At 45.2% G+C, this 16,059-nt stretch overlaps 1 protein-coding gene across 9 annotated transcripts in view; it reads right to left on the bottom strand.

The window, feature by feature from the left end:
* The window catches only part of grik5 (glutamate receptor, ionotropic, kainate 5), a 147,550-nt gene that overhangs the window by 31,322 nt on the left and 100,169 nt on the right, over window positions 1-16,059 (bottom strand). For 7 of the 9 annotated variants that reach the window (XM_015950295.3, XM_015950296.3, XM_015950298.3 and 4 more), the window contains exons 6-11: window positions 12,538-12,635; window positions 12,142-12,307; window positions 1,951-2,129; window positions 1,283-1,336; window positions 506-664; window positions 56-208 (exon numbers count right to left, since the gene is read on the bottom strand). In XM_015950295.3, the coding sequence (XP_015805781.1) occupies window positions 56-208; window positions 506-664; window positions 1,283-1,336; window positions 1,951-2,129; window positions 12,142-12,307; window positions 12,538-12,635 (809 nt within the window). Of the gene's footprint in view, window positions 1-55; window positions 209-505; window positions 665-1,282; window positions 1,337-1,950; window positions 2,130-6,513; window positions 7,254-7,296; window positions 8,650-12,141; window positions 12,308-12,537; window positions 12,636-16,059 lie in introns of those variants that run through there. The other 2 variants (XM_015950300.3, XM_015950297.3) reach the window with 2 other exon arrangements.

Here is a 16,059-nt window from a genome sequence, read left to right as displayed (position 1 = left end):
GCATCACGTAAACAAGCTCACATCCAGCAGACATGCAGCCTTATGAAGCGATTACCATGCGTAGATAATTCATGAGGCTGGTCCCGTGTTGCCAGATCTGAGGCGAGGTGCAGCTGAGTGGCTTCACTCCAATTTCCTGACTGCGGTTCAGCTCCCTCACCGCCCCCACAACCACATGCACCGCATCAAACATCAGCGCCGACGAGAGCTGGGGAGGAAGAGGACGGATTGGAGATAAAGGGAGGGATGGGAAAACCCAAAGGGAAGACAGGAAAGGAGAGAAGACATAATGAGGAGGCTTGTGTTGGCAGTTATGATTGAAGGAGCAAAACCATTGGAGTAAATAAGGTAAGCAGAAAGGCTAAAGTATATAAATACCTGTTAGATACAAGTAAAATGTCTTTAACTGCTTCATGAATCAGCAAGAGGTGTTAAGCGGATTAAGTTTACGTTGCAAAACAACTCATTTGAATGCACGAGTGTTTTGTTGCTGCAGGACACTAACCGCAGGGCCGGGGTAGGTTAAATCACAGCCCTCCCTCCAGGAGAGGTTCAGGCTTCTGATAAACTCCAGATAAAACGGGTGTGTGGTGTTAAACATGGAGAAACCCACAACGTTGGACTGGTCGTCCACCACGTCATCCAGCCTCAGCAGGGGGAAGTCCTGAGAAGAAGAGGAAGAGTTGCAGAAACAGGGGAAGAGAAGCTGAGAGTGACAACATCTAATTTTTGACGGGGAGAGACAAGAATGTGGTTAGCTGTGAGGAAAGGGCAGAAAAACAGCCGTACAAGGATGAGAGGGGTTGATGGAAAAGACTCGAGTGGCTTTTCAAAGTGATACACAACAACACGCCAGCGCGCAGAGAGGAGGAGAAAATAAAAATCAGACATAAAGTAACACTAATTCAGGTGCTAAAAGAGGATGTGAGTCTGTATATCAAGGAGGCAGAAGCGTGAAGAAGCTGGAGGAAAGAAGAGCACATTTCCTCTGTCATCACCTTCACCTCAGACCCTTTTTTCCTGCTTTTGCCGTCCTCTGCACTTCCACATCTTTGAACTGCATGTTTGCTTCTCAGATCTCTTCCTCCCTCTTCTCATCTTTCATCTCCTCTCCCCCTCTTTTTCCCTGTCACCTCTCCCCCCCCCCCCCCCCCCCCCCCCCCTTATCGAACACCTTCTCCGCCTTGGCACCTTTGCTCGCTCGCGCCAAGACAGAAGAGGAGAGGGAGGAAGGAGTGGGTGAGAAGGAAGGAGAGGAGAGGAACAATCGGTGCGTTCTTACCATAGTGGTGAGGATGTACTTATAAAATGCTGATGTCATCCCCAGCTCTGATGCCTGCGGGACAAAAAGAGAGAATGGGATGAAAAAATAAAGAGGGAGGTGAGATATGAATGTGGAAAGAAAGAATAGGATAGCACGGAGTAAGATTGATGGTGGGAGAAAGGAGGCGAAGGTGGAGAGTTAATGAAGAGGCAGAGAGCAAGGGGAATGTGGAAGAGGAGGAAGCATACGTTAATCACAGTTTTGCATCATCAGACTAACACTAGGACATGTAGCTGAGGGCGGACAGGCACTCCAAAAGAAAACATCCTATTCAAACCGTGAGTCACGGCGCTGCTATCGGCGCTGGGATGAATCAGAAGGAGCCGGGCTAACATCTGCACCGCGTCCCAGCTAGCCACGCTCTTTAGTCAAAAACTTTCAGAAGGCTGGGGCTAATTGACGTGCGGCTCCAGAGGGCAGAAAGCATAAAAATAGATGCTAATTTTGTTTCAACAAACGACTCCCCCCAAAGAGCTCTGAACAAACTTTATTGATCGTTTCACAAATGATTTTCAGAATCTCAACCGTCAGCATCAGGAAAACATAAAAAACACGTTCACCCTCCCCACACACACAACGCTTTTTCTCTAAACACACACGAGCGGTCCCGATGTTGGAGTCCTGACCTTTTTGAGGATGAGATAGGAGACGGAAGCATTGGCGTCTATGATGATGGTGGCCACTTTGTCGTCACGGATCTCCTTCAGGAGCGGGGTGGGGTCCAGGTTTTCATCCAGCATCCTGACAGACAGCGTCTCCCGTGAGATGAGGAAGCGGCGGACCAGTTCCTCTAATCTCAGCAGGCCTGGGGCAGAGGCAGAGCAGAGCCACGTTGCATATCAATGTCTGTATCAGCGGTCATGACTCATATTTCCTGAGCGCGAGCATTGGTGAGCACATGGAAATCTTGATTTATCCCAGACAGATATTCTTTTTCTTTTTTAGCAAATCATGAATAATTTTTAGTCAATACCATTTAAAATACTCTCCATAAAACGTATTCATTAGGTGTCTTTGTGGGCCGTACCGTTCAATTACGACAATGGCTTTTAACCTGAATGCTTACTTGTTTTAGTTAGGGGGAGGCCCTAACAACCCACTTCACACAACACGCTTTACAGAAATCTGCATAAGAGGGAGGCCGAGTGCCGAGAAAACAAGGAATTAGATTCTGATTTAGATAATATACTTTATATTTCATCTGCAAGCTGTGCTTTAAGAAAATTGCATGCATTTTCCCTTCAATAGCAGCTTAGAGTAAATGTATTTACTCCCCTCCCATCACACCCCCGAAAGGTTAATGGATGAATGGTACATGAAGTGTGTTTTAAACATTTCTCTTTCTCCCACTAGAATCACACTTCAGTGTCTGCTGTTGGATTTTATACATCAAACTAAAAGCGAGGTACTTCACAGCTTTTATTTCCCGTCCTTATCGTCTTAGAAAATGGTGCATTAAACGCAGGAACGAAGGAGAAAAGGTCAAAAAGAATCTCTCCTGAAACCACAGAAAGCCGTTTCTTAGTAAAAAAAAATCACCAGATTTATTATTTATCCCTCACACGTGTGCAAAATGCATTTCGTTTATTTCACACGATGAATCCAAAGTTGTCCTCGTTTTGACACAAACTGCGTTGACGTTTTAATGCATGGTGCCGGCGCCATGGCAACCAGATGACAAGAGCACCCACCGGTCATCGGCGGCGCTGAAGCTGCCGACGGGAGAAGCAAACGCTGATCGTCTTGTTAAAACACAACGTTCGGCTTTGAAATCTCTGAAATCTGCAGCTTCTCCCAGCGGGATGATGCACCCGTCACACTGCGCACTACAAAAACAGCTCTGTAACAAGTCAAAGAACACAGGAAGCAGCTTAAAGGCGGTAACCTCATAACATTCTACATCCAGTCCCAAATGAGCATCCGAGGGATTTAACGGGAGAAGTCAACTCTATTGAAGATTCAGCCTTGAGTCTTGTAAAGCAGCACAAGAAAACCCAAAGATAACTCGTTGATCCTACCAACGCACATCGGATGATCCCATTTTTTTCTATTAAAGGGCAGAAAACGTCATCGTGTGGCTACTGGGTGCTTTGCGTTTGCTGTAGAATCCCGTTTAAGTAACTGATGTTCTGCAACTACTTTCCCGGCTCAAAACAAAATCTTTTTTAAAGAGCAAGTCACCCCCTACCAGAGTCTAACTCAACTCCCACTTCATGTTTGAAAAATGCAACAAATGCTGTTGCCTGGCAGACCGAGAAGGCGGAGCTGCTAACAAATACACACACACTCAGGCTCACAACAGCATTGTGACATCATAATGTACCAGTTTACATCATAGCATACCTCTCAGCCAATAGCGGTGGCAGATTTAAATTAAAATACAGTGCAGAGTTTTTACCTGACAATGGCACAACACTGCCAGTTTTAGGCAGAATATTTAAATTTTAACTAAGATGCACTGAAGTGCCAAATTATTGACGACACGTGTCTGCAGCACGATTAGACACTCGTTTATTTAGTTTATCAGCAAAAAAAAGTTTATTTGGGGGTGACTTGCTCTTTAAGAAACTGATGTTCTGCAACTACTTTACTGGCTCAAAACAAAATCTTTTTTAATGATGAGGCAAATCAAGAAAGAAGACTCAAAGTAAAAAGTGGATAATCCATGAACAGAAATAGAAAAGAGGACGAGATGGATGAAAAGCAACTGGTAGATCTATAAAAACAAAAGGAGCTGCAAAGCCAGAAGGGCAAAAGGTAAATAATCCAACTAAATTGGAAAAGCAATTAAAGAGGAACTAAGCAGTTTTGGCTTGCTTTTAGCACTCCCTAGTGTCCATTTGTAGAACTGAAAGCAAAACCTGTCTCCTTGTTGCGCGTTCGTCTTTTTAACACCTTAATCTAACGGCCGAAGTGTCTCCCCAGGCTTCCTTAGTATGTCTACAGGAGTGATGAATCGCTAAATTAAAGAAATCATCTGTGTTCATGATCTAAAACATGCAGGAAGCATGCTGGAAGCAGACTGCAGCGCCAGATATGTCAGTCCCAATGGAGTGGCCCGCCATTCTGAAGTTGCAAGTGGAATAATCTGGCCACAGGGGGGCGATAGGAGCTGGGTGGTGTTTCATTAACCCTGTAGAGGGTCATTTTAGCACAAACCGCCTCAAGAAAACGATTTAAAAATATGAAAAAGCTACAAAGTATCCCTTTACCAAACCAAGAACTGCACGAAGGTGAAATCATCTGAAACAAGTGAAACACACAAAGGTAAAAACTCTACAAAATAAAACAGGAAGTCAGCTCAACAGAACAGGAAGTCTGAGGGGCTCATCTTAAAACCGTGGTCACCAAAGTCGGAGTCAGGACACCAGCATGAGATTTAAAAAAAACACCAAAAAGATTTCTTATTATCACATTCATTTTAATAACTTTGCATTAAAGCCACACTTGGCAGTTTTGCTTGCTTTTAGAAGAAGAAGAAGAAAATATCATTTCTATAGCGTCTCTCAAGATAAAAATCATGAGGTGCTTCACAAAAACAAAAAATGTAAAATATAATAAAGCATTTATAAAATGTTTAAAAATATATTTAAAATGAGCAAAAATAGACAATTGTGATTAAAAACGTTAAGAAAGAGAGAGAGTGACGAGGAAAGATGGAAATCAGTGGACCCTGAGGAAGGTGGAATAGGTGGGGAGAGCAAAATAAAGAGAGAGAGGTGAAGAAGGTCATACAAAAGCCAGCCTGAACAAGTGAGTCTTCAGCTGCTTTTTAAAGGAGACCACTGAGTCCACTGATCTCAGGCTCAGGGGGAGAGGGTTCCAGAGTCTGGGGGCCACAGCAGCAAATGATCAGTCACCTTTGACCTTTAGCCTGGTGCTGCACAACCAGTAGGCTTTGATCACTGGGCCTCAGGGACCTGCTGGGGGTGTAGGGACTAAGAAGACCACCAATGTAAGATGGTGCTTGTCCATGTAAGGCCCTATAGACCAGAACCAGGATCTTGAAATGAACCCTGAAGTTGACTGGCAGCCAGTGAAGCTGGAGGAGAAGCGGGGTGATGTGGGTGTGTTTGGAGGACTTGGTCAGAAGCCGAGCACAGGCATTCTGAACCACCTGTAGACAGTTCTGGGAGGTTCTGCTCAGACACGTGAAAAGAGAGTTACAGTAGTCTACGCGTGAGGAGATGAAGGTGTGGAGAACAGTCTCAAGTTCAGAGTGGGACAGAATGGGATTCAGCTTTTAGCACCCCCTAGTGTCTGTTTAGTAGAACCAAAAATGAAAGCTATCTCCTCACTGTGCATTCGTCCTTTTAACACCTTAATCTAACAGCTGAAACGTCTCCCCAGCCTTCATTAGTGTCTACAGGAGTGATTCATCACTACATCAAACAAATCAGCTGTGTTCGTGGTCTAAAACATGCAGGAAACGTGCTGGAAGCAGACTGCAGCGCCAGATGTGTCAGCCCAACAGACCAGACCAGCACTCTGAAGCTGCAAACGTGGGAGGTGGATATCTGAGTGACATTTCATTACCCCTGTAGAGGGTCACTTTAACCCAAACTGGCTCAAAAATGATTTAAAAATATGAAAAAGTTGCTAAGAAACCCTTTAGTGGTTACAAATACAAAATTGTCACAAAAAGGTAAGGAGTGCAGATATTAATGAATAAAATTACTTATTCAATGGCTTCCAGATGTTGTAGTTTTTTGTCTCTGCGTGCTTTATGCTGTGAGCCAACCCCAGACAAGGTCTGGGACCACAGCAATCAAATAAAACGCATTACAATCAAAAGAACGTGCTTCTTCCTACAAATCCCTCTGGAATTTAAAACAGCCAATCACAGTCAAGATGCACTTGGCATCATGTAGGCCATTCCTAGAGAGTCTGCTCTGCTGCTTCCTAATTGTAATTTCATAGTAAAGCACCTCCAGCTATGTAAATAAGTCAGCAAGGCATCTGGGAGGGAGAGGAGGAGAGGGAAGGTAAAACCGAGTCTTCCAGGAGGAGAAAGCCTCTGTAAGCAGTGGGGTAATCACTGAGCCAGGCTAAAACTTTAATTAGTTTGAGGAAGGGGGAGGAAAAAGAAAAAATAATCAATGCAGTTTACAGCTTCCTCTCCGTTTCCCTCACACACACATCAGCTTGAACCTTTCTATCTCTCCCATCTGAGCCTTTGCTCCAGTTACCTCTCTCTGCCTTGATTCCTCTCGCTCTTGCCACCATCTCCTCCGTGAGCTCCCTCTCGCTGTCGCCGACCCTCATCCATCTCATGAAAACTGCATAATGGAATTAGGCTCACATAGCGAGTTTGGACTCGTGCGTAGTGAGAGAAGAATCTGAAGTGACCTAAAATCTCTCACATGAAGCCGAGCATCTAGCTAACCGAGGAGACGTTAGATGAACACGCTGACACACACTAAAAAAAAGATCACTTCCTCTTGCTGATTCTGTTTGAACAAATGTACGTGTTCAGGTTTTACGCAGCTGACCCGGTCTAAAGCTGGATGTCTGAAAACAAGAGTCTACATCCAGTAAACAAGATGAAGTAAACAAGGTGTCAGGAGGTAAATAAACATGGTGTGATGTTGAACCTGCACTCATACATTAAACCAACTCCCTCGTGTGCAAACACACAGTACAGTGAGGGGGAAGCACTCCTGCACACACACATGTTCAGACAAGGTGATGAAAAATAATAATAATAGTAATACACACATGCCATGCCACACACACCCACGCGTTTGCTCAGAGTGTGGAGCAGGCCTGTTGAGTGGCAGTTAGCACCTATTCGGCAGCCATGGCAACCAGCTCCACGGCGATAGATAGCGCGGCCAAGTGGGTCAGAGTCTGTGAGCGCGATAACCTTGTAAAGATCACCTCGGAGGCAAACGCACAACACAAACACGCTCCTCGGCTCCTCCGCCGGTTAAAAGTTGCATCTTTTAGCTCAGGCGGCGGCTGTCGTTCACCTCTAATGCTTCAGAGAGGGCAAGCCAGCTGAAACACAAGGCTCTCATCCGCCCGTTCAACCGATGATCAAAACAGGAAAAAAGGAGGTCTGATGCCGTTTCAAAGCTCTTTCAGTTCAATGAAATGACGAGTCCGCCGAGAATTCAGCTTCAGGAAGCTGCGGGAGGGCTGCTAACTGGTGGGGAGATAATGAAAGCTCCTCGACGAGGGAATCAATTTTTCTTAATGTCACAGGATCTGCCCAGGCTTCAGTGGTCCACCTGATTCTTTACGTAAGGGCCTTCCGGTTCTTGGATTGTTCCATTTTGCTGCTTTGACGAGCTGACAGCTGCACAACTAATCCCGCCTCAGTTTTACTCAGAAACACAAAAACTCTGGCATTTAGTCAGCGTATGGATCAGATTTTTGACACTTCCTGGAGTCCTGTCACATATTCACAAAGCTCCGTGTGTATACAACAGCCTCCATCCGACTAAGCCTTTTTATTCCTGTGACTCTCAACGAGGGACTGCGACATAAATCAATGATGTCCTCTTTTAAAATGAAAATAAAGGCAGCCGGTGACCAAACCCGAATCCCCCTGTGATGCTAAAGCTCTCGGAGTGCCTCACAAGGTAAATCAAATGTCCCCCGTGATCCTCCGCTACTGGGAAGCGTTTCTAACATGAATATTTATTCTACTGGTTTGGCCTCAGAATCCTCTGAGGCAGATAAAAACAGTTTGTCAGAGGATGAGTAATAAATAAAAGGGAAGCTTCATGAGCCATGTTCTGCACTCTGACAGATTGAACTTCATAACCAGACTGTCAAAGAGAGAGTCCAACCGCTCCAAATGGTCATCGTCGTCTTCCTCCGCTTATCCGGGTCCGGGTCGCGGGGGCAGCATCCCAACTAGGGAGCTCCAGACCGTCCTCTCCCCGGCCACCTCCACCAGCTCCTCCGGCAGGACCCCAAGGCGTTCCCGGACCAGATTGGAGATGTAACCTCTCCAACATATCCTGGGTCGACCCGGGGGCCTCCTGCCAGCAGGACATGTCCAAAACACCTCCCCGGGGAGGCGTCCAGGAGGCATCCTGACCAGATGCCCAAAACACCTCAACTGACTCCTTTCGATCCGGAGGAGCAGCGGTTCTACTCCGAGTCCCTCCCGAATGTCCGAGCTCCTCACCCTATCTCTAAGGCTGAGCCCGGCCACCCTACGGAGGAAACTCATTTTGGCCGCTTGTATCCGCGATCTCGTTCTTTCGGTCATTACCCAAAGCTCATGACCATAGGTGAGGATTGGGACGTAGATCGACCGGTAAATCGAGAGCCTGGCTTTCTGGCTCAGCTCCCTCTTCACCACGACAGATCGGCTCAGCGTCCGCATCACTGCAGACGCCGAACCAATCCGCCTGTCGATCTCCCGATCCCTCCTACCCTCACTCGTGAACAAGACCCTGAGATACTTAAACCCCTCCACTTGAGGTAGGACCTCTCTCCCGACCCGGAGTTGGCAAGCCACCCTTTCCCGGTCGAGAACCATGGTCTCAGATTTGGAGGTGCTGATCCTCATCCGAATGGTCATATCCACCCAAACTGGGAACCTGCCAACACTCCAACTGGAGCTATCTGAACACAGAAAGGTGCATCAACTAAGAATGTAAGCCTGAGAGAATTCAAATGATCCTTTTACTTGACTAAAAACAGCTGTGCACTGTGGTTCAGCCTGTTTTACACCATTAACAGGCAGCGAGCAGCCTAACAGGGAACCCTGGGTGTGTGTGTGTGTGTGTGTGTGTGTGTGTGTGTGTGTGTGTGTGTGTGTGTGTGTGTGCGCGCGCACACACGAGTCTCTGTGATGGATGATTATTATGTGTAAATATAATATAAAAAAAGTATAAATTTTATTTCACCCATCAGTCGGGCACTGGTCATCTTATTGATGTCTCTCTAATGATGGGTGGGTAATTATTTACACGGATGCTGCTGTTCTCTACATAATTTTGTCAGTTTTTTAAAGACCAAGCTCACTTGTTCTTTTCAATACTTTTGCAGTGGTGTCTTAGCCTGGCAAGCCATCCTGTACATGTGAGTATACAGTCTGGCCACGACTCATTAAACGCTCTCAGTCACAAGGCGGGACAACAAACAGTCCGCCATAAACTGTCGAAGAAGACATAAACGCATCATTTTTCTAAATAAAGGACTTAAGAACCTATCTGCTTAAAGATATGCCCAAGTCGAAATAGTTCAAAGTTGATGCCAAAGCCGTTTAAAACAAGCCACCGCCATCTTCCTCTCACTCACAGTAACAACCCACCCACCAAACATACAGAGCGCTGTGATTGGCCCACCAAATAGATAGAGCTCTGTGATTGGAGCAGCCGCAGACTGTCTGGGACTACGGAGATTCCAATAGAGCATGGCTAGACCGATATGCAGAGCAAAATCACTTTTCTTTGGCAACTGACGGTCTACCTGACGGTACCAATTAATGCCTTGTGAGTCGATCTCTGTGGGAAATAAAGCTCTGGCGCTCCTGTTTCAGCGAGTTGAAACAAACCACGGGAGAGATGAGCCGAAGACGACTTTGGTTTTGGAGTCTTATTTCTCGATATTCGAACATCTCGTCTCTGATTGGATAGCAGCAGCACGACTCTACCAATGACTCAGTTTGCTCTGCAACGCTGAGATTTTACCTCCACAAACAGCACAAGCGCTCTGGCCCTCCTGTTTCAGGAAGTAGACGTTAGCCAGAGCAGAGGGGAGCAGATGATGGCAGGATTGCTTTATTGATATTTTATCTCGTCAAATAACTCAACTCTGAAGGAGTTCTGCCATGTAGTGGAGATGCTAATGCTAACAGTTAGCTTCTACTAGCCAAGACAGACTTTGCCGTTTCCTGGATGCTAAATCAACAACAGCTTTCTCCATCAGGAGCCAAAATGGGTGAGTCCATGAATGTTAATTTGGTGTGAGAAGTAGATCTGACTGGCTTTTCTAATCTATTGGCGGCTAAAGCAGGAAATAGGGGTAGAAGACTATTTTTACGTTTAGCCTGTGTGTTAAACTCAAAGTAAATGATTCTCTTTGGTGTGTTCTTGCTGTGTTGAAATTCTAATTCCATCTTTATGTTCTTTTTAAAACACAGAAAGGTTTTATTTACCTGCAACGTTTCGTTTGCGGCTGCAAACTTCTTCAGGCTGACGCCGATGGTGGCGTCTCTTCCTTCTCCGTTAATCTGCGGGCAGCAGAGGACGTTGTCGCCCTCTGCTGCCCGCTCTCCCCTCTCCGACGATGCAGTCCCATGCACGATCCAACGAGTAAACTCCGTCGTCCCTCTTCATGGTCCCACATCCACGTCTCCTTTTATCCATCCTTTGTATTTCTGTTGTTCGGTGTTTATGATCCTTGTGTTGTCCCAGTCCATCATATGGTTTTCTCTTGTGCAGTGATCTGTTACGGCTGACTTCTTTATTGTGCTTTCTGCTTCTTCTTTTGCTGCTCTTGTGTTTTCGACTTGTTTCTTTCTCGCACTCCTTTCTATGTTCTGTTGTTCGTGTGTTGGACTGTCGTCCGGTTTCTCCTATGTATGTTTTATTGCAGAGTTTGAATGGGATTTCCATCGAAATCCCAGTGTGTTGGACTGGGACAACACAAGGATCATAAACACCGAACAACAGAAATACAAAAGATGGATAAAAAGAAGCTATCGAGATAAGGAGACGTGGATGTGGGACCATGAAGAGGGACGGTGGAGTTTACTCGTTGGATCGTGCATGGGACCGCGTCGTCGGAGAGGGTAGAGTGGGCAGCAGAGGGCGACAACGTCCTCTGCTGCCCGCAGATAAACGGAGAAGTAAGTAAGTAAAGTTTATTTATAGAGCGCCTTTCACAGATATAAATCACAAAGCGCTGTACAACATGAGTAAAATCAGGGCAAATACCTCAAACCAATAAAAACATCATAAAAACAATTGCAGTGACAACAATAGTAACAAAAATCAGGAGTAAAAACAAAGTCAAGGTGTGAACAAGAACAGAGCCATCTTTTGGAATATTTAGCGGGGGAAAGCCTGGATGAAAAGGTGAGTTTTAAGATGTTTTTTGAAGACCTCTACAGATTTCAAGAGACGGAGATTTGAAGGCAGACTGTTCCAAAGTCTGGGGACAATAGACTGAAAGGCCCTGTCCCCTTTGGTTTTTAGTCTGGTTCGAGGAACAGCCAGGAGGTTTTCAGATGTGGATCGGAGGTTCCGAGAGGTGATGTGTGGGGATAAAAGCTCAGACAGGTAGCTTGGAGCCTGGTTGTTAAGAGCTCTATAGGTCAGGACTAAAACTAAAACTGTATTCTAAATTCTACCGGGAGCCAGTGGAGGGATGGGGTGATGTGAGCTCGTCTGCTGGATTAGGTTAGGAATCTGGCTGCTGCATTTTGGATGGCTTGAAGGCGTGAGAGGGAGGTTTTGCTGAGACCAGTAAAAAGAGAAGGAAGTGACGCCACCATCGGCGTCAGCCTGAAGAAGTTTGCAGCCGCAAACGAAACGTTGCAGGTAAATAAAACGTTTCTGTGTTTTAAAAATAACTAAAAGATGGAATGTGAATGATCATACTTAAAAAATAACAGGGGAACAGACAGAGAACTTGGTCTTTAAGAAACTTTAGTATTTGGTGAATTGTGATCAATAATCATATTACTGACTTGATTTCTTTTATACATGAATATGATGTTTTTCATCGTCTAGTCTGACGTGTAATTACATGTTTATAATGGATTGCCTTTGCATGTAATTGAAATCGGGTCGCTGAGTTTCAGTGTTGGGGCACCTGAGGGTCGTAACGCTGCTTAACACGTAACTCACACTCAGCCTTGGCACAGACCAGGCTGGCTGAGGGGTAGCTGAACGAGCGTAAGATGGATCCTATGGCCAGACTCAGGTCCTCGTTGCTCGGGTAAAGAGTAACAGAGGCGAAGCGCAGGTACGGCAGACGGGGAGTTTCCTCTGGACCAATTTTTACATGAGGGATCTGCAAGACAGGGAATGTGGACAGAGGGGAATGAAAGAGCAAAGGGAGGACAGAAAAGGTGATTTATGATTCAGTCCTCTAAAAATCCACAACAGGAACAAAAAAGTAAGATCAGACATGTTTGATTGTAAAATGAGAAATTCTACATGTATGAAAAGCTGAATGTGTCGATTACTAATAATGAGTAGAAAGAAAGGACGAGCAAAGATGAGTTCGGTTGTTTAACTCACCTCTTTTTCTCCACAGATGTGGCTGACAGTAGAGCCAGAAGCAGGGCTGGAGGCTGGACCTATCACAGACACGACTCCCTTTGGCAGGATCTGGCACACTAGATGGAAAAATACATTAAAAATACGCATTCTGGGGGGGGTGGGGGGGGGTGCTTACAAGTGCTTACATGTTGCCCTTGAGGCTAACAACAACAATATCAACAACTTGACATCAATCATGGAGAGGAGGGAACAAGGAGTGGACAGTAGAGAGGAGGGACGGGTGCAGGGACGGTGCTAGTTTAGAAGATGCTCTCTGAAGAGCAGGGTCTTCAGGAGTTTCTTGAAAATTGAAAAGGAAGCCGCTGTTCTGGTAGTGCTTGGAAGGTCATTCCACATTTGTGGAACGATGCATGAGAAGAGTCTGGATTGTCCTGAGCGTGGTGTAGGCACTGCTAGCCGACGATCCTGTGATGACCGGAGCGGCCGGGCCGAGACGTAAGCCTTTGCAAGAGGATTCAGGTAGACGGGAGCCGTACCATCTCGGACTTTGTATGCTAGTGTTAGCTATTAGAATTTGATGCGTACTGCTAGCGGTAGCCAGTGGAGCTCAATGAACAGAGGGGTGACGTGTGCTCTTTTTGGCTGATTGAAGACCAGACGTGCCGCTGCGTTCTGGACCATTTGAAGAGGTTTCACAGTACAGCCTGGAAGACCAGTTAGAAGGGCTTTGCAGTAATGGAGGCGGGAGATGACAGTAGATTATTTGATAACTAAGGCTTGGCATAAAAGGAAACATTATTTTGGCTTCATCTAATCTTTAGCAGTTAAGATTAGCAGTAAAGAGAGTTTATTTAAATGATTCTTTTAAATCTTGAAATGTCCTCCTCTTGCTGGATGGAATAGCAGTCAGATAAGCAGACAGCTGCATAGATTAAAGGAGTGGTAGCAGACTTTAAGTCTCATGTGAAGGACTAAATTGCAGATTGGAGTCGTAGCCAGGGCACGGTGACCCAGGCTGTGTATCTGACCTGTGAGTCTTAAAACCAGGCCGTTACGTGATGTTACACAGAAATAGTACAAACAGGAATAAATATCTCCTTTAACAAGTTAAGAGTAGCAGATTTACAGAGGGTGCGATTATGATAAAGTCCCATTCCGTAACATTTATTTGTGCTAAATTTCTAGATTATTTTTAAGCTAAATTTTTAAAGTTGCTGCACCTTCTTTAAAAAAAACCTGAAAAAGTGACTGAGATCACACCAGTTCTCCTGTTTAGGTATTGTGTTGACATGTAGCATTTATCATGGAGGTTTATCGCTTAGATCCTTTTATCCAATAAACACTTCAGAAATGTGATTGTTCTAATGTGGTTTGGGAAAAAAATGGCCAGGAACACGTGATGCGAAACTTACATTGGACAGCTTTTTGTTTTCCTTTAAAATATTTTGTAACGTGGTGTTTTCTATAAAAAATTACAGCTGCATGAAATGAGTACAGCTCTAACCCTAAACAAAACAGTAGAAAGATGAGCCGACTTAATGAATGTGATCTAGGTGGCCACGTCAGACCAACACTGGCTCTATCTATCAAAGCAGATGTGTAACGACCAAGGGGGGACTCTGCCTGCCGAGTGATAGCAATTGCAGTTCCACCCACAGCCAGCAGGGGCTGGCTCCAGAAAGGAGTAAGTACCCATTTACTCCCAAGTTAAAAAAGTCAACTTTACAGCATAAATAAATTGTGTACAGCCTGGTTCAAAATACCCTTTTAGGTCTAATAAGTCAAGTTTACCATCATGACAACTCAGAGGGGCAGAAAGTTTTTGTACCTCATCTGTTTAGATTTAATTAAAGTTTGAAATTATGGAGTTTTCGAGGTAACAAATGAGCCATTAGCGCTAGCACAAGCTGCTTTCTCCACCGCTTGCTCCAGAGAAGGCCTCAGCCTCACGTCAAAAGTGTTACAGCCTAGAAGGCAGAGGGTGGAAGATTCACTCAACCGCGGTTTTCTGGCTAAAAGCATTAGCTTTGGCTATCTCAGTTAGCTCATAGCTACATTAGCTCAGAGTTTACTGGACGTTAATCATCTGCCTTCACCCTCACAAGCCCAGCCTCAGCTCTATTTTTATATTTTCCGTGAGTGACGAGAAGCGTGATGCGGCCACGATGGCGGTGGTGGGAACCGCCCACTGGGCTTCAATTCAGCTTTTCGGAAACTTCGGGTAACGGCACAGAGGCTACGTCAACAGTCAACAGGAAAACCCTCATGAAATACTCTGAGGAGTTACCAGAAGGCATGCTCTTGTACAGGACCATGATTGTCAGCAAATATGCAGATAAGTCGTTCAGAAATCCGACACTATCCATTCTCAATAAGTGTATTTTTTTTTACTTTTGATCAAGTACCAGGAATGTAACAGCCTCTCCTTTATATTCTAAACATCCAGTCCGTTTAGTGCAACTGCGTCGCATTATGCTTGCTGGATAAAGTGATTATCTGCACATTCAGTCCACACAGTGAATCTTTTAATATGTTTGATAATGGATTTCTGGAAGCTCAGCACTGAGTGCATCGAAGCATTAGCTAACGAGTAATTTTGAGGTCATTTGCAGGTTATTCCAGGATGCTAATGGTCTGTATTTGATATAAATTGAGTTTAAAGATGGAATGCATCAAACATAACACAGTGGAGATAACGGTGAGATTTCTCTGTGAGACTTTACACCCCAGCGCTCAATCAGAGGAGAAACTTCGGCCGCAGCGATGGGAGGAGCTGTTGATGGTAAACTTGAGAATCCCTGCCAGAGAGTAATCCCAGCTGTAGACATGCAGCTAATGAATTTAACAGCTTTGAAGAGGATTTAAAAAACAGAAGTTAAGACAAAAATGCCTCAGAAATAAAAAAAAAAGATGTCTCGTATTTTTGGAGATTTTTTTAAATGAACAAGAATTTGAAGGCAATTTTTAGATAAAAGTTTGAACAATTCTATTAAAACCAAACAGTTGCTGTTAGCCGCTACAGAGAACAGCCTGTCTCTTAATGTCCGTTTTTAATGACGAGGCGTTTAGTGTCCCAGCCAGATAATGGTTCCACAGACGCAGCAGAAATGGTCACTTAACCGCTTTTTGTTGGGTTTCCTTCTTGTTGGGGTTGGTTTTTATTCCCATCATCTGAGTTCAATGTGTGTGTGTGTGTGTGTGTGTGTGTGTGTGTGTGTGTGTGTGTGTGTGTGTGTGTGTGTGTGTGTGTGTGTGTGTGTGTGTGTGTGTGTGTGTGTGTGTGTGTGTGTGTGTGTGTGTGTGGTGTGTGTGTGTGTGTGTGTGTGTGCGTGCGCGCACGTGTGTGTATGGGTGCACATGCACGTCATTTATAACTGAGAGACGATGAGCCTTCTGATCCAGAGACCAAAGCCCGCTGCGAGCCAACGAGCTCGTCCAGAGCCTGCTGCTCATGGGTCAAGGACACATGTACACACACATGTCTGCATCTCAAGCAGGCTCACAGAGACGCTGTAGCCTTCGCTTGTAGCGGCATCCGTG

This window comes from Nothobranchius furzeri, chromosome 5 (assembly GCF_043380555.1).
Source record: "Nothobranchius furzeri strain GRZ-AD chromosome 5, NfurGRZ-RIMD1, whole genome shotgun sequence".
In the NCBI taxonomy this organism is placed as follows: Eukaryota; Metazoa; Chordata; class Actinopteri; order Cyprinodontiformes; family Nothobranchiidae; genus Nothobranchius; species Nothobranchius furzeri.
This window is presented reverse-complemented; position numbering and strand designations above follow the sequence as displayed.